Source organism: Typopeltis vanoorti, chromosome 1 (genome assembly GCF_054136105.1).
Source record: "Typopeltis vanoorti isolate ZY-2024b chromosome 1, IOZ_Tvanoo_1.0, whole genome shotgun sequence".
Taxonomy (NCBI): domain Eukaryota; kingdom Metazoa; phylum Arthropoda; class Arachnida; order Uropygi; family Thelyphonidae; genus Typopeltis; species Typopeltis vanoorti.
The window spans coordinates 74,762,501-74,788,718 of NC_143549.1; the positions used below are offsets into that span (position 1 = coordinate 74,762,501).

The 26,218-nt window shown below is 34.3% G+C and overlaps 1 protein-coding gene across 1 annotated transcript in view; it reads right to left on the minus strand.

The window, feature by feature from the left end:
• LOC150110095 (uncharacterized) overlaps positions 1–26,218 on the minus strand; it is a 279,334-nt gene extending 253,116 nt beyond the window's left edge. Inside the window, exon 1 of the mRNA XM_090391369.1 lies at positions 26,153–26,218. Within this exon, the coding sequence (XP_090247495.1) occupies positions 26,153–26,212 (60 nt within the window). The 5' untranslated portion in view covers positions 26,213–26,218. The remainder of the gene's footprint in view (positions 1–26,152) is intronic.

A 26,218-nucleotide genomic window follows, 5' to 3' on the forward strand; every position in this document is an offset into this window, starting at 1 on the left:
TTTTAAATAAAGCACAACGTACTTTATTTAAGAGAGTTTAAATCAACTAAAAATACTACAGTGATGAACTATACTAAACTTCCAATAAAGTAGTACTATATACATAATAACAATCATCTGACAGAACAAAAAAAAAAAAAAAAAAAAAAACATTTTTTTTAAATTGTCAGCAATTTTCAGGAAATCACTGTGAAGAAGACATAAGACAATGGCTTGTTTTAAATGTAACGACATATTATAAGGTTTATCTCCCATACAAATCAGTAATCAATTAATCACATGGGAGTTTACTAGGAACAGTAAAACTAGTATCCTCTACGCCAGTGCTTCCCAAACTTATGGATGTAAAGGTTCCCTTTGGAACAATTAAAATATTTTACGGCCCCAGTTGGAAAAAAAATCGTAATACAGACATATTATTATAATATTATATTTATATTCAATACAAAACATACACAGCGAATATTGCAAAAATTCAATGCAAATATTACATTTTTAGCATCTTACATACACATTTGACATGGCACATTATCTTATATTTTTATATAGATAGATAATCTCTTATTAGTCTTAAAACATTTTAAATTTGTTTTTATTATTTCATGTGCCCCCTCCCTCAACAAAACTAACGGCCCCCAAAAGGGTCCACAGTTTGGGAAGTACTGCTCTACGCAACTCATGTAAGCTAATGTTCCTAAACAGATAATTCTAGCTGGGTCATCAAATGCAGTTTTTTTTTTTTAGGTAATTTATATCAGAAATATATATACGTTGTATATATTTAATTTGTAATTTTGAAAGGTATCACCTCTTACCAAGTTGTGCAACAAGATGGCGTGGCGCTGATAGCAAGCAATAATCATTCACAAAATGCAGCTGATAAACTATCAAGTATTTCTGAACAACTACTTCAAAATATAACTATTACTAAAACGAAATCGACGATAATTACTAAGAAATAGATAAAAATATTGAGATTAGTTTAAATGGACAGAAAATGAAAGCTTAATAACTGTTAAAAGCAAAATATGCATAAGAGATCGAAATATTTATGTATATATTGTTTCGAACGGCTGCACGCGCAAGCTAACAGAATAGGTTTGTACTTGGGCCAGACAGCAAGACATCGGCTATGATCATAACAGTCTTTTTTTTCTTATCACTATCTCGTGCCACAGATGTGTTATTACCACAGCGTCTCCGTCTTTGGAATAAAGATATATAAAGCCCCTCCCCCTCTCGGAAAAAAAATGCATTATAAGAATTATCAAACAACAGTTTGAGCTAAGAGATATAAATTAATTCATTCAGTAACGGGACTGTAATCTACCTTTTTCTAAAGATCTTATGATTACTGAAATGCTTGTCTTAAACAAGACAGGAAATGACTGTGTGTGTGTGTGTGTGTGTGTGTGTGTGTGTGTGTGTGTGTGTGTGTGTGTGTGTGTAATAGCCAGTAAAATGAGTTAACTGAAATGACTCGGCAAATTTTAAAAGTGATCCTAAATACAAGATTTCATTAAATTTCATCAGACGGGGGCATTGTTATCAGTTAAATACATTATCATTTCAAACTGTTTTGCCGATAAAAATGGAATTCTTAGTAGTAGTCTTAGAACTAAAACAACCAAATGCATAATGTATAGGCTGCGCTCGACGCATTATCGAGGGGCCATCATGATGTCGGAGACATTTATGTAATTCAAAGGACTAGCGAGTAATGGCATGTTTGGAAAAATCCAACAAGTGTCAAAAATTATGACGTGTTGTATTAAATTCGATCTTTTTTTTTTTTTTTTGGCTTATGTACTATCCTATCCTATTCCCTCAGCCATATACAGCTGGTGTGTGTGTGGGGGGGGGGGGGGAGTCGCTATATGTTACCATACCAGGGAGATGATTGTGAGCAAGGTGGTTTCCCGTTGCCTTCCTTGGTAGTACATTTTATGACTCTACCCATGTGTGTTAACATGACCGGTTTGCTGTTTTGAGGGATGAAAAAACCCTCTACCACCGTATGACACGACTTTATAGTATTTATAGATTAAAGGTGAGTTAACCTTCAACTAAAGGTTAACTCACCTTTAGTCGAAAGAGACCAGATAAACGAACCCAGGTCTTTCTGACCAAAGGGATTCGTTTATACTGACTGAGCTACGGAGGCTCGGCTTACGTACTATAAACAGAATTTTATTTTGTTTAATTCTGCACTACAACGGTTCGATTGACACCAAAACTGAAATTATCGACAATTAATTAGAGATCCAAAATATTAAATATCATTAAATTCCACCCAGCCGGTAAGAATTTATTATCAGTTCGAATTGTTTTTCCAATAAAAATTAACCGATTTAAATTAAAATATAATCGCGCAGACATGTTTTTCTGTTTACAATTGTTTCTTTATATTAGTATTTTATTTTATTAGTTTTGATTTCTTCACCATATATAATCGGCACTTGCAATGTGCTCGATAAGAAATGGGTAACTGTTTGAAGAAATTGTTGGAAGCTTTCCCACTTGGTTATACTATAAATTAAAGACATCAATAAATTATATACTTGGTTTAATTCATAATCCAAGTGTAAACAAAGTTCGTACCTGAAGTATTTTCAGGACTGGAGCAACTCGTATGTAGAAGCGGATGACTTCACATCACTTGCCTTAGTATCCCATAATGCAAAGCACATATCCTTACGAGTATGTAAAACGCTATGCATTATGGGAAGGGTCACTACCCAGACCGGTTTTCCTGTTTAAGTACGGGTTTACCTCTCCAAAAACTCGTGCGATCACTGAGATCACCCAATAATGAGCGACCTGAGTGATCATTTAACTCAGCGACGGCTCTGGTTAGTGACAGGCTCCCCTACCACCAAGCAAAACCGCTCATATTCCAAGAAAAGCATCAGTCGAGGACGAAAGCCCTAATACAGGATACCCCAACAGATCCAAATCCCTGGATGCTCAAAAGCTCCCATGGCAAAAACCTTAAGGGAGCAAAAACTCTGCTCCCTCAGAATCAAACCACCAACCAGTTTCGACCTTCATTGAGGTCTCATCAGTGAGAGTCAAACCCAGAGGTGACACTAAGGTTGAAGTAATGCCGAAGCCATAATTTCTTATACGAGTAGCCGAAAGATGTCACATCTTATTATTAAATACTCTGGATTACAGATAGTTGAAGTTTTTCCAGTTGGTTATACTATAAATTAAAGATACCAAGAAATTATATACTTGGTTTAATTCTTTATCCAAGTGTAAGCAAACAAAGTTTGCGTCTGAAGTATTTTGAGGACTGTGGCAACTCGTATATTGAAGCTGACTTCACGTCACTTGCCTTAGTAAAGCAAGTGATGTGATGCATCATCTGACTCCCACTGATGAGACCTCAATAAATGTTGAAACCGGTCTGGGTAGTTACCCTTCCCATAATGCATAGTATTATACATTTCCGTAAAGATGTGCTTTGCATTATGGGATACTAAGGCAAATGATATGAAGTTATTAGCTTCTATATACGAGTTGCCCCAGTCCTGAAAATACTTCAGGCGCAAACTTAGTTTGCTCACTTGGATCAAGGATTAAACCAAGTATATAATTTCTTGGTATCTTTAATTTAATGTTTAAAGACATAATGTGAAGTATTTGAGATGAATTTTCCTTATTAGATTCTGATAGTTGTAATCATTTCAATGGTTTGTTAATTGTAATTCAAAATTGTTTTGTTGCGATATCTGTCGTTTATCGTAAAGATATTCTCTTTTCGCCAATAATGATAGCGTGTTAGTCATAACTAACTTCTTGCTTGTCGATAGTTGAATAAGTGCGCATGCTCACCGAGGAGATTAATGGATGATTGACAGCTGACAGTGAGAGCGTTCGGTACCAGGAAAACGAGGAAACAAGAAGACAAAAACAAAAGTATGAGAGCACAGACTAGAGAATTTTATTTTAGGAAGTTTTTGAAAACTTGACAGTCGAAATATATTAATAGAAGATTTCAAAAAGAGAATCTTAACAAGATGCGCCCTTAGACTGGAAAAGTGAGCTGTTAGCGAGTGAATAGTAAATAAAAGAAGATATTAAGTAGACGTTCTATTTCACCGTTCTAAGAAACGCTAAATGAAAACGTTCGTGTTCTGTCTCAAGGACACCGGTGATACAAATTATACTTTTCAGAACAAGTGTTGGAATTAGTGAAATCTGAAATTGTAAAGTGGCTTTAATGAAGAAGGTCTACTTTGATATATTTCGGTTATAAAGCAATAAAAGAAACTTATTTAAGTTTAGGGATATTGCATCCCATATTGTTTCTTAGCCGAATAGGAAACTCAAAGAGTTTCATGCCGAATATAGAAACTATATAAAGTTCGGCGATTCCAAGCGTAAGCAAATACCTGGATAGCAGCACCTGATCCCATAGGGTAGTGCAAACTGAGGCAACTCATAGTTTCTATATTCGGCATGAAACTCTTTGAGTTTCCTATTCGGCTAAGAAACAATATGGGGGGTTTTCAAATGTGTTGTTTTCTTAGTATTGTTAAAAAGAAAACAACACATTTGAAAAAGTATTCATTTTTAACTTAGAACCTCAACTTTCATTTAAAGTAAAAACTAGGAAATGCGTATTAATGCAAAAAAATCTGTAATTGTATTATTATTGTTACTCTGAAATTTTCGAATGAAATATTCAACTGTGTCTTCTTTTCCCTTTGGCCTTAGGTCTTAGCCCTATTTAGTTCCCATTGTTCGAAATCTTTTTGCATTTTGTTAAAAAGATCATCCTTCATGGCGTATTTTACGAAAGAAACACATTAATAAAAATATACAACTGATCACACAAGATTCGGTGACCATTATCTTTGTCTGAAGGAAATAGACTAGAGGAGCGCGCGCACACACACACGCTAATACAGCTTAGTCCCAACTAAATGGTTATTTAGTATTGGGTCATATCAGTGGCAGATGAGAACTGAACGTTTGTTCCGAAGTCGCAGATAGTACCCTAGAGACTGCTAAACAGCTAATCAGTTTCTTATGGCTGTGCGTGGGACTCCTGTCATTTTATTTAGTGTTGACCCTTAAGCAATCCAGAAATATCACTAATGTGAATCAGTTGAGTAACTTCAAATTTCAGCTAACATTCCCCTTCGTACTATAGCACACACACACACACACCTCGCATGCATTTAGAACTATTTTTTATTCATTTTATGGATCGGTACTTATAACGTACATAGAAAGAAAACCTTAGATCTATGAGACCTAAATAGCAAAGTAAAAAATAAAACTAAGACGTATACAGAAATGTTGGAAATTTGGGAGAAAAGGGCAAAACTAATACTAGTATAGTTTCTCTGCCAGCCTGGTTGGCTAAGAGAATACGGGCTCGAATCTTGCCAGAGGCATAGGTGTTTGTGATTGTCCTACCAAATCATTGTGAAAAGAACATCTGCGCCGTACTCCCCAAACCCAATGAGGTGCCGGAGTGACCATACGAAGTCAAAATGACGTCGCATGTAATAACTAACTAAATGCTACTTTCTCTCATACGAAAATTTCCCACTGGTAACCTTGGGTTTCTTATCTCCCAACCAGGTATCATTTCTTAGAAGGATACCTGGTTGGGAGATAAGAAAACTTTAGAAACTAAGAAAACATAAGCAATTTATACATTAAAAGACATATTCTGCATGAGACTAACCACCTGGTCCTAAAATTATGGTTACGAAAGCCAATCTGAGCAAGCCTTAAGTCTAAGGTTATTAATATAATCACTATTATTATTACTCGCTAGTTTCTATTTCAGGAAGCAGACTTAGTTCATTACCAACGCTAAATCCAATTAAAAAAAATGTACATAAATCAATAGAGAAAATACATACAGAAATAATTAAAAAGTCCTGCAGAGTACTATTGTTGATAGTGATGTGTCTAGAGACCAGTGGTGCTTAAAACCGGTGCTCCCCGGAACTTGTGTTCCGCCAACTAGTTACAAGTGTTCCACCGGTGAAAGATGTCACATGACACAGTTCCGAGTGTAATTGGCTACTCTGAATAAAAATGTCGAGGGAATTATTTCCGTTATAACAGAACAATTAACAATATTTGAAGAAAAGATTTCAAGTTGCTTTCCTTCCTTTGAATACGAAATCCGTTTGGCACAGTTAATACTCGTACTTCGAGTTGTGAATTTTCGTTACAAGAAGACAACAATTAGTTACCTTGTCAACAGATCGTACTATAAAAATGAAATTCTCTGAAATAACTCTTGAAGAATTTTGGATTTTTGTGCAAGCCGAATACCCAGCTCGCTCCACAAGAGCATCGAAAATTTTGATACAGTTTTCAACATCATGTTGTGTGAGCTCGGTTTCTCAATATTATCCCATATAAAAACTAAAAAGCATGAAAGACTTGCTAATATAGACAAAGTGATGAGGGTAGCTATATCACATATTAGACCTAATATTCCTGAAATCTCAAGTATCACATTAAAATAAGTTCCATTTTTATAAAAGGCAAGTCCAGTCGTATTTTTATTGTTAGTTTTATGATCCTAATGCTTTTGGTGTTCCCCAAATGTTTCTTATAATCAAAAGTGATCTGTGACTTTGAAAACGTTAAGAACCACTAGTCTAGACTGATCAAAGATACAAGAACGTAAATGGGGCTTTAAAAAATGACCACCACATATTTTTGGCCGAGTTCAGAACGAGTATCGCACTGAAAGGGAAAAAAAAAAATTGCAAAATAAAGTTTGAAAGAAACCAAATACAAATAACTATTGAAATACAATTATTATTTTAAGGATCACAAAAGGAATCAAAGATCAAAAACGATGCAGAAAATGAAGATTAAGGATATTTTGAATGTCTTAGGTGGAAATAAAACCTACTTGGAAAATAACCATTATATGATATAAGAAGGATAAAGGATCCGCATAGTTAATAATGGTAATGAATTAGTAGTATTTTTTCACTTAAATATAATATAAATATATAGTAAACAGCGATAACTATCATAACTTTAAGTATTATAACACGTTTCACACTTAGTACAACTATTTGCCAGTACATGCTTACAAATCCAAATAAGTAATGAAAATACAATTTCATACTTATGTTTTTCTTTTGAAAAACATAAGTATGAAATTGTCTTCAATTTTTTGAAAAAAGCGAATTTTTACATACCTTAATAGCATACTGTTGCTTCAATTTTTTGAAAAAAGCGAATTTTTACATACCTTAATAGCATACTGTTGCTATAGCAACAGTATGCTATTTTGCTTTAGACATACTGTTGCTATAGCAACAGTATGTCTAAAGCAAAAGCAACAAGTGCTTAAGTGAACTTATTGTAACAAGTGATAGAAAATATCAAGGAGATTCGCATGCGGCAATGAGTATCAAATCAATACTTCGATAGAAAACTTCATCAGAATCCTGTAATGTAAAAAATCAGTAAATCTGACATGTCATATTCTCTACCGCGATCCACTGCAGCCCACTACACTGCTATAAGCATTCACAACGAATAAAACGTAATTATGAACACATTTAGTTGTTGTTCACGGTGACACACGTTTGTCAAGGCACCCAAGTTGCTTAGCTCACTATTGGACAATGCAGTTAGTTCAGTCAATAACTGTTAGTCACCCTTGGAGCTATTTGGAGCAGTCAAATTATCGTCTGTCTGCTATACATGCACTGTTTTGAACGGAAGAGTGTAAAAGTTCTTTAACACGTAACAAAAAAAAAAAAAAAAAAAAAAAATTCGCTAACTCTTATACCCCTTAGAAAATAAATGCATTTAAAATTATTTTTAAGGTCATTCCATTTGAAATCATAAGATAGCCGCAGCTGCATAATATTTATTTTTGATGAAAGCAAGTTATTTTGTTAGACTTTTTTTCTCATCTTTTAGATGGAAGATTTCATTTTCTGTGTATTTATTTTAGATTTTTCCTGGCATCCTGTTAATTATGGTACAGTACTTATTTTTTTTTTTACTCTAAAGAATAGTGTAAATAACTCGCCTTCATCAAAATACCAGGGGGGGGATGCACCTTCAGTTTGATTTTTAATCTGATGATCTCACACTGAATGATCCTTTAGTGAACACTTCGTTTTTATATATCGAGTTTTAAATTAGATATCAAATTTATTAATTAACTCACATATTGATTTATTATATATTTTAGGGAAAAAAAAAACGACCACCATGTTACTCTCTAAGCCCACCAGAAGTTATAAAGGTCTATTATAGAAAAATATACTTGTTAAATCTGTAATCAGAATGTTTCTTAGAAATATTTAAAACGGTCAAATGAAATCTATCGTTCTAAATACAACCAACCAACCAGTGCGTAAATAAAATAACAGACGATAAGTTGAAGAATTTTAAGTCGAATGTTAAACAACAAAGCCTATTCAGTGAACCAATTAAGGAAATGTGGTCAAACATCAGGGCTGTTATTATTCTTGTCACAGAAGTATGAGCCAAAAATTTCGAAGTATTTTATTAAAGATTGAATTCATAAGTAATGCAGTCAAAATTGTCCTGAAGAAGATTTCAGGAACTTTAAATCAACATGCAAACTTTGCTGCTCAAAGGAATGACTTAATGGAAAGTAATATAAATGAACTGTTCGTTGAAAAATGTAAAAGTAGTCTTTCAATCATTAAACGATATTAGATGACGAGGTCAACTGTATTTATCCATGCATGAGATTTAAATTTTAATACACCTGAAAAAATGCTTCATCCTTTTCTTCCTCGTTATGATACAACGATTCGCTATCCTCTTTTGATCATGTCTTGAAGAGAGAGAGAGAGAGTCTGGCTATACACTACATCAAGTGATGGAACGGTTTCTAAAAATGAAAAGACGGTTAACAGAGAAGCCTGATGATAGTAATTGGCTTCGGGACCTGACATTTATGGGAGAAATCCCCGAAATTTAATGAGTTAAACTTCAGAGTAGAAATCATGTTGTGTGCTGGAATTTTCGACAGCGTTTAAGACTAATACGAAGCTCAGCTTTTGGCAAAGACAAATGAATCAGTGGCAATTTACCTCAATTTCTCTACATATCAGGAGTATCAAGTAATACTTGATAATAAGTAGTCATATTCCATTGCCTTTGATTGATAAGTAGTCATATTCAAATAGAATATTAAAATTCAATATGACTCAGTAGTGAAAGAAAAGTACAATGAAGTTGGCATTCCTCTTTTTTTTTTTCTTTTTTGTTATTATTTTTAATGCAAAGGTTTTCTGCGAGGATCTTAGCAATGTTTTGCAGTAAACACTTTATATTATACCATATTATTTGAGCCTGAGTTCAGTTGATTTCGACGTAGCCATTTGGGTGTAATGATGTGGTTTCGAATCCCGTTTCTCAAGCAAAGAAACTTTATCAGGGCTTTTCAATCAAAGGTGAGTTAGTCCATTCTCATACGGAGGTGGGGGAATTTTTTTCCCCTCAGAAAATTGGGTTTTTCATCCTTCATAATATAACCTCGTTATATTTTTGTTAAAAAAAAAAAAAAAATAAGCCAATCCTCTGGCAAACAAAAGCAAATGTAGAATTATTCTTGGATTCTGTTTATTTCTTGATTAATTTAACATCTGTTAGTGATGTCTATGACAACAGGTGGCACTATTTATATCTCGCCCACTGTTATAAACTAAAGCCTAGTTTATAACTTATAACCAAAACTTAAACTAACCTGCGTAAGCAGATTAATTTTGAAATAAACAGTCGTTTTGTTTTAAAAAAAAACACTTTTTTATTTTGCATAACTTGCAAGTCGTCACCATACTTATAAAATTTAGACATACCAATAAACAAAAAAAAAAAAAAAAGAGTATTTCACAAGACCGATTTTCATTTTAATACCACCTGTAATTCTCCCAACATCCTCTTTAATATCAGGATATTGGCCTATTCACAATTCACAAAATGAATTACATAGCGTAAAATACGTAAATATACATGATGAAAAGGCTTTTTAATATTGTTCAAGCACAATTAAGCTGCTAACTCAGAGACCAGATCAATCACGTTACTAGCATTTACTACTATTACTCCTTGGCATTACAGTCCATTTAGGACCTGGGCCTGTCTCAGGATAGCCTTCCATTCTTCACGATTCTGTGCCTTGCTCCTCCAGTTCTTTACTCTCATTTTCTTTAAATCATCCTCCACATCGTCAAGCCATCTTCTTTTTGGTCGTCCTCTGGGCCTAGATCCACCTGGTCTAGACATGAAGACCTTTTTTACGGCTCTATCATCCCCCATTCGCTGAACATGTCCTAGCCATCTCAGTCTTCTCACCTTTATTTCAACAATAATATCCACTTCATTGAATTTCTCCATTATTTCTTTGTTATTCCTCACTCTCCAAAGTCCATTCTCATTAATCGGGCCAAAGATCTTTCTTAATACCTTTCGTTTCCAAATTTGTAATCGGTTTTGATCTCTCTGAATCACTGTCCATGTTTCGCAGCTGTACAAAAGCACAGGTTTGAGGATTACTTTATATAGCTGGATTTTACTTTTTATCGAAATCAAATTAGATTTTAATAATGGCTGAATACTATAATAAGTTCTATTTGCAGCAGCTGTTCTATAGGTAATTTCAACTGACATATTACTTTCTGTTATTACTGAACCCAAATATTTGAACTGCTAGACTCGTTCAAAGATTTCTTCATCTACTGTGAAACTTTGGCTGTTTCCCAATTTTTGTTTATCTCTGGCAACAATTAAGTATTTTGTTTTAGTTTCGTTTGTTTGTAGTCCCATTTTCCTTACCTCCCCTCTCATTTGTCTATAACCTTCTCTAAGGCTTCTCTCAGTCCTTGCAATACAGTCCACATCATCCGCAAAAGCTGTCGACTTCTATTCATAATAGTTCCACCTCTGTTTATAATTACATTTCGTATTACCCTTTCAAGGCATAGGTTGAAAAGCATTGTTGATAGTTGATCTCCTTGTCGTAATCCTAAACTCAGGTGTGAGTTCGCCCTGTATTTGCACTCTACCCATGGTATTTCTAAGTGTCATTTTAACTAATCTTATCAGTTTAGGTGGAATTTGGAATTCCTTCATGACTTTAAATAGCGTATCTCTATTGATGTTATCATAGGCTTGTTTAAAGTCCACAAACAAATAGTGCAGATTGATATTGAACTCGTAGCATTTCTCCATTATTGTTCGTACTGTAAAGATCTGGTCTGTTGTTGATCTATCATACCTAAAGCCACATTGGTAGTCACCCAGTGTTTTTTCTATAAAGGGTTCCAATCTAGTTGCCAGTACCCATGCAAATATTTTGTAAATTACTGCTAACAGTGATATTCCTCTATAATTTTGGCACAGAGACTTGTCATTTTTCTTATGTATAGGAACGATAATAGCAGGGTCCCATTCAGTAGGCATAGATTCAGTTTCCCCATACCTCTGAAAAACACTTATGTATTTTGATTAATAGTGATTGCCCACCGTATTTTAATAGCTCGAGTGATATTCCATCTTTACCAGATGCTTTATTATTTTTCATTCTCTTTAGGGCTAATCCCACCTCGTTTAATTCTGGTGTTTCCTCTGTCTCAGCTTTTCCCATACTTGCCAGGGGTTCGTTAAACTAGTCTTCTTCTGGAACGTTATTTTCCAAGCTTGTTTTGTCCTGAAGGAGATCTTCAAAATATTCTGCCCACCTTTTCAAAATGTCCTCCTTTCCACTGAGCAAGTTTCCCTCATGGTCTCTGCAGAAAGTTGTTCTGGGTTGAAATCCGCCTTTAATTTCCTTTATCTTATTATACATTTTCTTAATTTGTCCTGTATTCTTCAAAATCTCAATTTCATTTAGCCTTGCCTTTTCCCATTCACGTTTCTTTCTTCTACACATCTTTTGGCTTGTTTTCGTTTTTCTCTATATTCATTCTCATTTGTTCGAGTTTTTCATCCACGCATCTTTAGACGAGCTGTATTTCTGTCTTCAACACATTTTCTACATTCCAAATCATACCATTCATTTCTTTTATCATTATTTCTGAATCGCAGGACTTCTTCAGCCACTTTAGTAATTTTATTCTTGATCCCTTCCCATTTTTTATCTATTGTCATATTATTTATATGTTCATCCTCATTTTCTTCATTTATTTCTTCTCTCAATCTTTTAATATATTTTTCTGATTTTTCCATCTTTTAATTTTTGAACATCATATCTTGGTGTTCTCTTTCCTCTACCTACTTTATTAATTTTTATCCTTTGTTTATATTTAATTCTTAACAAGTAATGATCCGTATCACAATCCGCTCCTCTAAAACTTCTTACATCAATGATATCTGTCGCATGTCGTCTATCGATCAGCATATGATCGATCTGATTTTCCGTTATTCCAGCTGCCGATCTCCAGATAACTTTATGTACTTTTTTATGTGGAAAACAGGTTGTACATATGATCATATTTTTGCCACTTGCAAAATCAATTAGTCTCATGCCATTTTCATTACTTTCTTCGTATGCACTATCTCTTCCAATTGTTGGTCGGAACGTCTCTTCCTTTCCTATTTTGGCATTCATGTCTCCTAGAACCATTTTTACATCATGTTTCGGTACCTGATCATGTATCTTCTCCAATAATTCATAGAAATTTATCTTGTCTTCTTCACAAGAGTCCTCAGTTGGTGCGTGTGAACATATAAGTGAAATATTGAATATCTTAAACTTTATTCTCAGTACACAAAGTCGTTCATTTACTGGTCTAAAATCAAGAACCAAGTGTTTCCATTTTTTATTAACCAAAAATGCGGTGCCAAAGGCTTTTTGATCTCCTGTAAAAAATAGTATGTGTTCTGGTATCAAATATGCCACTTCCTTTCCATCTCACCTCCTGCAATGCTGTTATCCGCACTCTATATCTCTGTAGTTCCTCACACACTCTCTTCAATGTTCCTGGCCTGTTCAGGCTCAAGACATTCCAGCTTCCAAACCAATATTCATAATCCTTTTTCTGTTGTCCCACAAAGTTCGTCTGGCTAATTTTCCTTTTAACTTTCTTAACAAATGAGTTTTTACAGGACAGGGTTGTTAGCCCTGCGCCCAACCTTACAAGAAGGAACCCGGCTATACCCCCAGGTACTGGGTACCCATTTTAGTCGCCTTTTACGACATGCATGGGCTACATTGGGACTATTCTTTAACCCTGGTCACCACACGGGGTGTTACTAATATTACATCGTCAAAAATTAGTCTGGCTCCGTTATCAATGTAGACAATTCTCGTAAACTTTATTATTATTGTTGATAAAATAATTATTATTATGATAAAGATCTCCGTGGAGTCAAAGGCTCATTGCGGGAGGTCCCACTGTTACACATACATTTTATCATATCGCACCTTAAATATATTCACTATCTCTGCGCTCACCACACTCTCGGGCAATGCATTCCAATCACTCATCACTCTCCATGCAAAAAAACAGCTCCTCATCCCCTTTGTTTACACTCTCCTTATACAGGGATGACCTCTTGTTCTCTCTCTATCTTCACCCATCCCATGCAAAACCTCCCCGACATTAATCTGGTAATAATCTCTTAACAGCTTATATGTCTTAATCATATCCCCTCTCCTCCTATCCACCAATTTCTGTAAATTGCATTTTGTCAATCTGTCTTTAAACTCAACATTCTAGAGACCAGAAGCCATCTCAGTCAATCGTCTCTGAACCTTTTCCAATACATCGTTTTTTGAAAACCAGATTTGAAAATCTGTGCACAGTAATCCATGTGGCCTCTTCAAAGTCATTATACAAAGGACAATAACATCCTTACTTATATAAGTCAGTGACCTCTGCATCAATCTCATTATACGCTGTGCTGTCCTCACAATTTTAGCACCACATCCCCAAAGTTTTAGGTATTTGTCCAAAATCACTCCCAGATCTCGCATCTCCTCTACCTCTTCAAAGATATTTTCACTGATTGTGTACTCTACATCCCATCTCTGCTACCCAAATTACAAAACCTTACACTTTGCAACTTAGAAATGACATCCTGACTCATTTACCCATTGAACCAGTGTATTCAAGTTCCTTTGCAAAGCCACAGCATATGCTCTACTTCTGATAGCTCTCCCTAACTTTGCATCATCTGAAAACAATTGAATATCACCATTCAGACCTCTCACAATATCATTTGCATACAAATTAAACAGCAATGGACCCAAAACAGATCCTTTGGGTACACCACTAATAACCTTCATCTTCTGGGATATCGCTCCTCCATAGGCAACTCGCTGATATCTATTAGACAGCCAATCTCCAATCTAGCGAACTAATCTACCATTCAGCCCCATCCGTCCGTTTGAATTTAATTACCAGCTTGTCATTTGACAATTTATCAAAGGCCTTTGCAAAATCTAAATATATCACAGTGTGTGTGCGAGACCCTTATGATCTTATCCAATGCATTTGCCACTTTATAATAAAGTAAGCAGACTGCTAAAACACGATCTTCCTTTAACAAATCCATGCTGTCCACCAAAGAGTATTTTTCTTTGTCAACCCAATTCTGAATCTTGGTCCTAACTAACTTCTTTAATCCCTTAACCACAACTCCAGACACGTGGATTGGTCTATAATTCAAAGCCCTACTCTTATCACCTCCCTCATGAATTGGAACAATTTTACCCTCTTTCCATTCCTTTGGAACTTGACTTAGTGCCAACTCATCTTAAAAACAAATGTAAAAGGTGTTATTAGCTCCCCCGGAACATTCCCTCAAAACACATGGTGAGATAGCATCAAGTCCCACAGCCTTGTTTACGATCGTTTTTGATTCCTCTTATACCTCCTGCTCACTTACTAATAGTTCCTCCTTTCCCCACTGCATTCAAGTTCTGCATGCTGTCGCATTCACAAGAATGATATACCTTTATAAATTGCTCATTAAATATCTCAACTATAACCTCCGCAGCGGTTATCATTCCTCCGTCTTCACTAATCATTCCCGTCGTACCATAATTATTCTTTCTTCTATTGTCCACATATCGAAAAACTCCTTAGGATTTTTTTTTTTTTTTTTTTTGGCTGCTTTAGCTAACTGCTGCCTCGTACTACACTTTTGCTATCTTAATCAAGCGAGTCACCTTCCTTGCCTGCTCTTTGTACCTTCTCATGCAACTGGTTGTTATAACCACTCATCTTGTGTTTCTTCCATAATACCTTCTTCCAGACTGCATACCATATCTCTTAATTCATCCATTCCACACCTGCTCTATTTACCATCTTAACCTTTGGAATATATTCTGATATTGCCTTCAAATAGTTCTTGAGTAGGGCCCAAGCAGCATTGATATCCTTTTCATCCAGTTCCTCTTTCCAATTTATTGCCGAAAGCTGTTTTCTGGGCTTTTCATAATTCCTTATAATTCCACGTCACCCTGCAAATGATCACCTCATGGTCACTCTCACCAGCTGGTAGAAGATTTGACATCCTATTTATAACATCATCTAATCCTCATGTACCCTCCGTTACGTATACTGCCTAAGGTAAATGTCTCTCTAACAATCCAGAAATTCATTTCCTTTGCCCCCAGATGTAGTCTCTTTATTCCAATCTATATTACCATAATTAAAGCCAACCATAATGATCACTTGTTTCTTGCTAGCCAGGCTAAACTGGCTATACATTTCATTCTCATTATCCTCCATATTACCAGGTTTATAGCAAGCAACACATTAACAACATTATTCTTCTTTCCTGCTGAATTATTTTTATCCATAATTTATATAAATTCACAGTTCATTATGGAAAATAAATGCAGACTATATTATAGTTTTATGAAGGGCCAAACTGAAGGCGAAGTTAAGTAACCAGAAAATATTAAAGACAATGGAGAAAATAGTTATGGTGTGTGAACTATAAACAATCAAAATGTGCTAAGACAATAACTGAAGGATTTATTATTATTAAGAGACACCTCCAGGGAGTCAGAAACTCATCGAGGGATTCAAGTAGTTGTGCTGCGAAGATGAAGTGACATAATATTCTGGAATAGCTCACAGAAACTGTAGAGGTCTTTTTAAAGTAGCGACATTTAGGTTTCATGAGATATTCAATTTTATTGAATATCTCATTAAATAATTATAAACAAAAAAAAAAAAAAAGTGGTGACATAGACTTGGTTAGAAATCTTCCGGGAAACATACCTCTATTTGCTTTCCGAAGAAAGATAGGTTCGGAAATGTTTGAACACCTGAAGTTCCTTTTTTAATACAACCTATTATAAAACTAAATTCAATAAACCGTTTACAGACTTCAAAAATTTCATACTTTCCAGTAATAGAACAGTATAAAAATGCCATGAAATGCAAAGAATTTTTGTCAGTTACTGTTGATGTCGTTAAACAAATATTAATTAAGGAAATCAAAGACTCAAATAGTGAGTTTCCTTCTAGATGCTTCTACGAGTATTTCAAAGGTGGAGAAACTCTTTCTTTATATGAAATGCATAGATAAAAATCGGAAGAGGCATTTGTTAACATTATTCCTCTCCAAAAGTCGGCTGCAGTGTACTTTAAGAGATGAACAAGAGTGATATAAACAAATTGTTCATGTAACATGTGGGGAGAGGAAAATGAACTAGCGACAAAATTAAAGAGAGATATGTCAGATCTTAATAAATACTAGTCCACTGTAACCGGGTTAAAAATGAGAAGAATGTGCTCAAATTAAGTAGTATGACAGTGCATTCTTAATGATAAGTTTCTATACCTTGCTTTTCATTTCAAAACGAATAATACCACACCCACCTATCGAGAGTGTTTGCTGCGATGATACACTCCAGACTGTCACGTAATGTCTTCATGCAATAATGGTAGCCGTGAGTAGTCAGCTGCAACGCCATAACCGGAGCAGGTGCGTAACCATGAATATAATGTTTTGGGCTTTAAATGCCTTTTGGCTTGCTTTTTCTCTACTTTATTTAAAACTTTTTACTTTAGTTTTTCTAGATAATTCTACACAAATGAAGTAAGATAATTGCTTTCTTTGCTCCTAGATTAATCCTCAATAGGCTGTCGTATTATAAAGCACGGAATGCTATGACAGAAACTATGCCATTAATGCTATGATGTCCTGTCATAGCATTAATGACATCACTTCGGTCATAGCATTCCAACCTGGAGAAGCGGTGACGATTAGAAATTAGTTATGAAATCTTAATTGTGTTAGACTCATAACATCTGATACATTCTCTGAATAGTAACAAAATGAATGATAAATCGCCCGATGAAAGCAGGTTCACATTCAGAATTTGAAAATGTCATTCAAGCTCACCGTTTTTCGTTTGATGTAAAATTTATTACTAGTTTACCCTTATATATTATTATTTTTTTTAAGTTTTAATGATAGTAAGTATTACATTACTGGAATACCATGATAAAATGGACTCCTTTGTTTATCTTTAGTAAAGTAACCATTTCTTAAAATAATAAATAAAAATGAATTTGGAATTCGAAAATCTAAATGTGTCTATTTGCGTCTTTCAGAGGTCACTTCAGATTCAAAACGAATAGTCTCGACTATATTTTGCACTATTTTACTGATATATGAAGTATTTGCAACAGCTTGATTTTGTGCATAGTGGTATATGTTACCACATTTCCGTTCACTGCCTACCGGAAAAACTTAACACATACAAGTAATGAATGTATCTCTCAGATATACCGCGTCGTACGCTGCAAAATTACCGATGCGAGCTCCCGAGTGTTAATGCAGCCAGCTTGCCATCCTCTGCTGCATCCAACTAACGTCTGCAGATATGTGTTCACGGGATGGGTCTGTCCATTTGCGGCATGAAAACACCGATTTCCCAGCGGGGAAGGGGGACTTCCACCTCCGTATGAGAATTCTATCTCATCATCAGTTGAAAGCCTTAAAAAAGCCTTATAATAGCGCGCGCGCGCGCACACACCCACACCCACACGGTGAAATAAGGAACTGGAGACTGGAACAAGAAACTTAATATAACAGGACTTTATTAAGTATCAAAATATGCTATATCAAATTGAATTTTTAGTCTGGGGAAACACCCCAAAATATGTAGCTTTGTTTAAAAAAAGACCACAATTAATTTCATCCTACTCTGGAAGACTTCATCTGGTGTACACAAAACCAAGAGATGCAGAAAACACAATAAACACTAGAAATACAATAGCTGTCATTACATTAAAAAAATGAATAGCGTCATTATATTCAAGTTCGTAAGATGATCTCATCATTGCGCATACAGCTGATTTACAGCTTCAAGCCAGGTTTCCATTATATATATGGGACATTATGAATTCATGTGAAATTACAATGTGCTGCGAAAACTAGCTAATTTCTAACATGAAAACCTCAACAGCCAATAATTTACTTCTGAAAGTCTTCACCACCAATCGTATATTAAGCTGAATATAAAAACTATAACTGAATCCAAAAATGAAGAAGGCTATTAAGTAGAAACATGGGAATATATTAACATAAACATACGCAAATTACCCGTGCAACGACCAAAGATTGGCGTTTTTCCCCAACGTACAAAATTCGAATTATGTTTATTAACAATAACAAATAATGATTTTTGTCATGTTTTATGTGGATTCCATCCGTCCATGAAAGGTTATAAACCTATCGGCCATTTAGTACCGTGGGTAGGTGAGCTAAGGTTTATATAATCTAGAAATTACCGTGTTCTAGAGATCAAACATGGAACTTTTTAGAGCCAGCATGGAAGTCTTACTCAAGGACAAAAATCGTCAATCCCTGAAGAAGACGTTCACAAACATTAATGTCACAATAGATCCAAACTAACAGCCTGATGGATAGAAAAAGGATAAGTTAGCCATTAGGCGAATTCTGCTAGTGATTAACCAGCCTAGCACGATGACTACAAATGCAGTCGTGCATCTTCTTTCTCCAATTAAAACAAGGAAATTATTGTAAACACTTATAAAATACATAATTTTAAGCGCATTCTTGTATATACATAATTCATTCTAGCTTAATTTTCTCTAATGAATTTTTGCCTAATTTTGCAATTAAAAAAAATTTCATGTACCAAATTCTCAATAACTCGACAATATCAATAGCGATCCTAAATATCATAACTCACTAAATTCTGTTAAGCGAAGAAGGAATTATTATTACCATTTAGAATCGTTTTTACTAAAAATGATTCTAAACTTTTCCTCTCCCACTCTGTTAAAGCGACCATACAACATTAAATTAGCTTAGCTCACGTATTGTTGAATGTTAATAATGCTAAGTTACTTTCTGAGATCATGTTTTAATGATTATGATTTTGCTACTGATAGTACTTTTCACAACTCTCATATCTGTGGTCTCTAGAATTCGATCAAATGTTTTACATCTAACCCGGTTCTCAGATCCGTAAATTAAAATTAGTTAAAACACAGTCTCGTATACGGGGTTTATTGTTTTGGCTCTCATTTTTCTCTTATTTCAGTAGCTCAGTCGCTATCGACGACACCCTTTGTTTGGAAAGACCTGGGCTCGAATTGCATATACCACGCGAAGAACCTTTTTTTTTTTTTTCCCATGAATGCGAGTTAGCCAGTCCAGCACAAGAAGAATTCTCAAGCAACCAATCTCTTATTTCATACAAATTTATATATATAACATCTAGTTTATTACAGCATATAACTGAGCAATGTTAAAAAAAATCAATCGCTATACAATTCTTAAAACTCAAAGGGACAATTAATTACTTAGCAACAGTGAATTTCACAAAGCTCAAGCCAGACTGGTTATGCAATTTGCGACGACTGGCGCTACTCTAAACAGAAACAAACTCCTTATAGCTACATTGGAGTTTCCTGTTTTTGTTTAAACTTGCGGAAGTTTTCGCAAATTGCACGCGCAGTTTAGCGAGCTTCGTTGATAAAGTGTTCTCTCCCGCGAGTTGGAACTATATAATTAACATGGTTACGAAAGCTTAAAACAGCAGTTATTAGAGTTTATATTGATCAATTACATACAGTATAAGAAGTGGTCTGATTAGGAAAGCAATTGACGTTGTAAAATTAAAATTCATTAATTAGGCATAAGTAGGAATATGGTTTTATGGCTCTCAATATTTTTCAAAGTTGAAATCTAAAAAGATATATATAGGGTGGCCCGTAAGTCACGAAGGGGTTTAATAACATTTAATAGCGTTTTTATTTAAATGTTGGCAATGAATTCATTACGTAAACTTATGGGTGTTGAGTCGAAGTTATATTAGAATAAAAATCTTCCAAATCATATATAAAACTATAGTTCTCTGTAATTTGTTGCATCCCGTCTCCATGCATTGAAAGGTGTCCAACGTGTGGTTCGATTTTCAGACTTGCCTCGAGATTTACCATATAATGATGGTAAAACAGGGCGGTCTATGTCACGAAGGGGCTTAAAATGTGAATAACTTTTTTTTTATTTTATTTTTATTTTTTTTCATTTTTCAAGTATTCTAATGGTAAATTAATCATGGAAAAGTTCACAAACCAACAACGAACCAAATTTTCGAAATTTTGAAAAACATTTTTGACGAGCGAAATTATCAAGTTCATGCATCACGTTCTCCAGATCTGATGGCTTTAAACTTCTTCCTACGAGGTTACCTGAAGGAAAGGGTGTATGTGAACAAGCACTCCAGAGAGAATTCAACAACTGAAGGAGAACATTCGAGCAGAAATTAGAGCGCTGCAGGCAATAGCTGTCATGGAACATGCCGCAGAAAGGGCTCGTCTTTGCGAAACCGAAAATGGAAGATATTTACGTGATGTGCTTTTTCATAACTAACAAAAGAAAGAAGAAAAAAACTCCAGCTTCTGTATATCATTATAACAAAATAAATACTAAACATAATTAATAAATAAAAAGTCATTAAATGTTTAAACTTCATCGTGATTTATGAACTATCCTGTATTTCTTTTCCTCCCCCCCCCGTTAAGTTTAAATTCTTCCTATATACTGAAGTTGCAGGTACATGGCACTTTATACAAATCATACATACATTCTTCTTCTTCTGCTTCACATTACAGAACTTTGTATTGTTCAGACATTGAAAACTTAAAGATTTTCCACAACCACTAATCACTGATCTCCTTGCCATTTTCAAGTTGGGCGAGGATAACATTATAAACTTCAATGTTTCTGATATTCGAAACGTCAAAACACGAAGGAACACCTGCAGAACTAATCTGGGCAGTAGAGAAAACCTGTCTAAATGGATCTAGGTAAAGAAGGCTAATTGTCTGGTTTGAGATGCTGAAACCTGAATCCGAGTGGGATGTTTCATAAATGCAAGAATATAAATATAAGGAATGGCTACAGCAGGAATTTGAGACCTTGCACATAGAAACTGAATAGCTCATAAGATTACATTTCAATTCTTTCTATTCATTTCTATTTATCTTCAAAATATAGGAACATATCACAGAGATAAGAAAGTAGGAAGTGGCATGACATAGCCTCAACATGGAGAACACCAACGTTGGTGTAATCAAAACATTGCCAGGTAACACGTGAAAACACAAAAATATTGTTTCACAGCATAGCCAGTCTGTGGCTTTTTTTTTATACTGTTAGTGAAGTGATGGGCATTTCATATGGCCTAGACCAGAGCTTCCCAAACTTATGGATGTAAAGGCCCTTTAAAAAAAATTAAAACATTTCACGGCCCCCATCGAAAAAAAAAAAAAATTGTAATACATACATATTTTATTATACTGTGTACACTAGCAATAAAATATTAATTTAACGCGCGAAAAACTTGTCGTTTTAAATTATCATGAATGAATTATAAATGATTTTAAATGAATGTAAGGTTTTTTGTGCTTCTTATCAATACTTTTGCAATGAAACCTATATGAATAAGTATATATTTACTAATGTTCATTAAGCGCGAAATACGCAGGAAGCAAAATTTGTGAACCAACACTAAAGTGTAATGTTGTCCATTAAAATATAAAAAATAACAAAAAAAAAAAGAAATAATAAAGAATAAAAATTAAATACATTTAAGATAAAAAATATTTACATAGTCTTAAAACATTTTAAATTTGTTTTCATTATTTCACGCCCCCCCTCAACAAAACTAACGGTCCCCAAAGGGGCCGCGGCCCACAATTTGGGAAGCGCTGGCCTAGACAATTTATGGATGGACACCATATTTTAGTAGCATTGGTTAGAGAGATGCTATTGACTCAAACAAAACTTACTTTCCATTGATGAGCAAATACACTACTTTCTTGATCCAATTTAAATTTAATCCTAAGTATACAAATATTTGGGTCGGGTATATTTAGAGATTAATGTATGATATCGATTTTACACACACACAAATGTGCTCACGTGCATGCCATGATTTCAAAAGTATTGAAACATTCTACCAGAATTACACCATGCAAATAAGGTTATGAGCTGTGTTTAGTCTGAACTAAAACAGCATGCAAAGTAAAGCTTGCAACCTCTAATGTACTACAAAGCATTACAAAAGTTAACTATTTTTGAAACGTGTCTAAAAGTTGTGTCCCATAAGTGACTGAAACAATGTAATCACGACTGTCATATAACAATCCCATGCCAATGGTCATGTTTCAGTCGACCAAGCAATCCAGAGATGAACAACTGACAGAAACTATTGCAGAGTCAACCAGGAACCATCAGCTCTACTTGTGATTTGTATATTTTCATCAATAGAACATGGACAGAACATCAGTTACACTCTATGGGTCCCTGAATCTAATATATCTCCCAGTTCATGTCTTAATTTTCTCCCCGTTTCTTTACAGGTTACTTCAAATTAATGTGCTCCAATCCATCCTCAAGAAATCGGTTTCTTTTCCTCTGCTCCCCCCCCCTTTCCAACTTAGAAGTCAGATGCTTCATCTGGAAGTGAGTTCCACATAATTTGATCATCTTGAATGTTTGCAAAGCACTGGGATCTATAACTCAACTAAATATCAGATAAACATAGATTTATAAGTCTACAATATATTACTATAGACTATAATACTATAGATTTATAAGTCTTGCAGTATAAATGGAGTCTTGTTTATGATCTCTAAACATTAAGACAAAATAAAGCCATAAAGGCATCTAACAATTTGATAATTTGTCTTCCTGACACAGCATTCGACTTGGCTGTTTTGGCAGCAATTCCAAATAACTATAACTACACGATCCACCGACTATACTATATAATCCACCACCTACCCTGCATCACCCCATACATTATAGCACAAACACCAATTTCCAGAAACGTGTAGCAGATAACCTTAATAACAACCTTTCTAACTTCTGGAAGTTCCAATCAAGGCATGGAAACAAAATTTTCGGAACTAGATGTTTTATTTTAAATAATTTCTTTAAAAAAAAATTCCTTTCATAGTGACAAATAAGTGAAGCATCATTCTCATGTTATCTGTGTAAATGTAACGTTTTAATAATATCGATATGCCGGAGAAAAACCTACCGTCTCTCCCCCCCTCTATCCTGTATTTTCTATTATAAATATAGGAATATGAAACATGAAAGAAAGCAAAGACTGTTCTTTGTCCGGCCTTGATAATATCAGAAGGTTAATGATCACAATAGAGTAATATTTATATAGCAATATACATAAACTTCTTTAAAAAAAAAAAAAAAAAAAAAGACAGCAAATAAATTTTAATCCCTGTCCACCCCCCCACTTGTTTGTTTGCTTTATATTTTGTTTGTATATATTTCGAAAGTAACTGAAATTACTTCTTTATGTTCTACAGCTACTGCGCTTATCTTATGCTCATATTCATCAGTAAAATTTCCAACTAGGGAAGAATACTTTTTAAATCAATCTACACGAATGTAAAAATTGTCACACTGTGATAGTTAAAAAAAGTGATGCTTCTAATTAGTGGTGGGTCGAGTAACAGTTTGGTATTTATCTATTTATACTATTTATTTATAGTTTAATAAATAAAATCGTTAAAATTTCACAGAATTACAAAAAATATGACCCTTCGCACCAAATATTAAGAAACAGTAAAAAAGATGCTGAAATGAAGCGACACTTTCCCTTTCTTAAAAGGACAGTAGCTTGAAAGAAAAATTTGCACCTCCAAGTGAGAAACAACTCAGTCACCGAAAAAAAAAAAAAGTTCCTTTGAGTTTCTTTTCTTTCAAATACAACCATCACTTGTAAACCAGAAGAAAGAACGACTCGCGATATTTCCAAACAAATCAGAAATCAAATAGTTTCAAATTAAGATAACTGCTTAAAACATATGCAATATTCTATATCCATAAGCACAGGATATATAAATATTTTACAATTAAAAAAAATGTCTGAAAATTTTTACAATTAAAACATACTACAAACATTCAAAAAACACTATTAGTAGATTTTCGTTTGGCCTGCTTAACCAGCGGTATTATCTTTTCGGCTCTGAAAAGTTGTTATTTTTATTTTCAGGTAAATATAAATAAATAAATAAAAAGTTCCTGACCATTCATGTTAAGTAGTAATGTGAAATTTATTAATAAAATACGTTCAACAGGAAAAATATGGCAATAATTTGAACTTAAAGCAGTTTTCTTTAATTTCCTGCTTTCGAATAACAATACTAATACAAATTCATATCCCATTTAACGAGTCGGTCAAGCAATTTTACTTTTAATTGTTCGTTTTTAACTGTAAATATTATCGTTGAATTACGCATCACTGAATATGCAAATCGAAAAAGCTGATGCAGGAGAAATACTAAGCAGCAATCCTATAATAATTATTACGATTACCAGCACGTGATCGAACATTTACTTCCGTTTAATGTCATCTTTTAAAAACGGAAATGCAAGTCTCCTCGATGTCTGGATTGTTTCGCAAAGATGACTGAAAAAAAGAAAAGTTAAGGCTGAAAACAGTGGCCTACTTCCTCTTGGAGAGAGGGGGGAAAAAGTTCTTCGTTCGACTGATATATTTAATGATTATTTTCTTCCTAGGGCTGCATCAAAATTGACTTACTCCTCTAAATAAAAAAAACCATTCATTTGTGTAATGACAGTCACCATTAAATATCAATTCTCAAAAGCAAAGTTATGGACAATTAACACCGAACAAATATCTAGTGCATGAAAGAAATATAAAATATTGTAATTTTTGAATATCTAAAATTCAGGCCGAAGGAAGTTAGTACTCGAAGTTGCTACGAAATTATAAGGGGTGTATATCAGTTGGTAATTATGATCACTATTATTCATTATTATTAAATGAGTGATACACAGGGAAAGCAAGATAACATTCAAATAATCAGAGCACTGCTGCATTCTGTAATAACGAACATTCTTGTATATTATTATTATTATCATCATCATTATTATGTGACATCTCCAAGGATGTCCAAGGCAGTCTACACCAGTGTTCTTTAATCTTTTGAGAGACTGTGAAACCCTAAATAAAACTATTTATTTACCGGTATTTACTCATACCGGTAAATAAATTTAATAAATAATTAAGGTAATATTAACGCCTTCACCGCGCCATATTAATTGGCGAGTCGTGCCTCCGAGCAATGATAAAAGAACTGCCTTCACACAAGGTTTCGTTAGATTGCATTACGTCATTCACGAAAGGATTTTTTTTTTTCTCTCTCTCTCTTTTTCCTGAAAATACATCGGAGCAAGTTATAAATGTCTGTATGGAGAACCACAAGTTTTCAGGGAACCTTAAGGTTCCGCGAAATACAGTTTGACACTAATCTATACTACTTAATCTACATATAAACAGCGAAATAAATGACATTGACTCTGTAAATGGCCATGTACAGCGAAATAAACTGACCTTGAGAAGAGTTACTTGATGTATTGAGGTTTATATAGTTCACGATTACGAAGTTTGTGTGATTAATAAAGTACCAACAACTTTCGTCAAGTCAAGCATTTTAAAATAGTCAAATTTCGATAAGTAATGAATAATATATTCTTGTGCTCGTTTTTTTTTCTCTCATTTTTAAACTTCTGAGGACAAAATTCCATTCCGCATGTAATCACAGTTATTCATTTTCGTTTATTAACAACTGATATTAGATTTAATGTAACGATTACTACTTACTTTGCTATTTTTTTCGGCGTACCTGTTCTTCAAACAGCCCACACAAATCTTAACAAGCATGCAGAC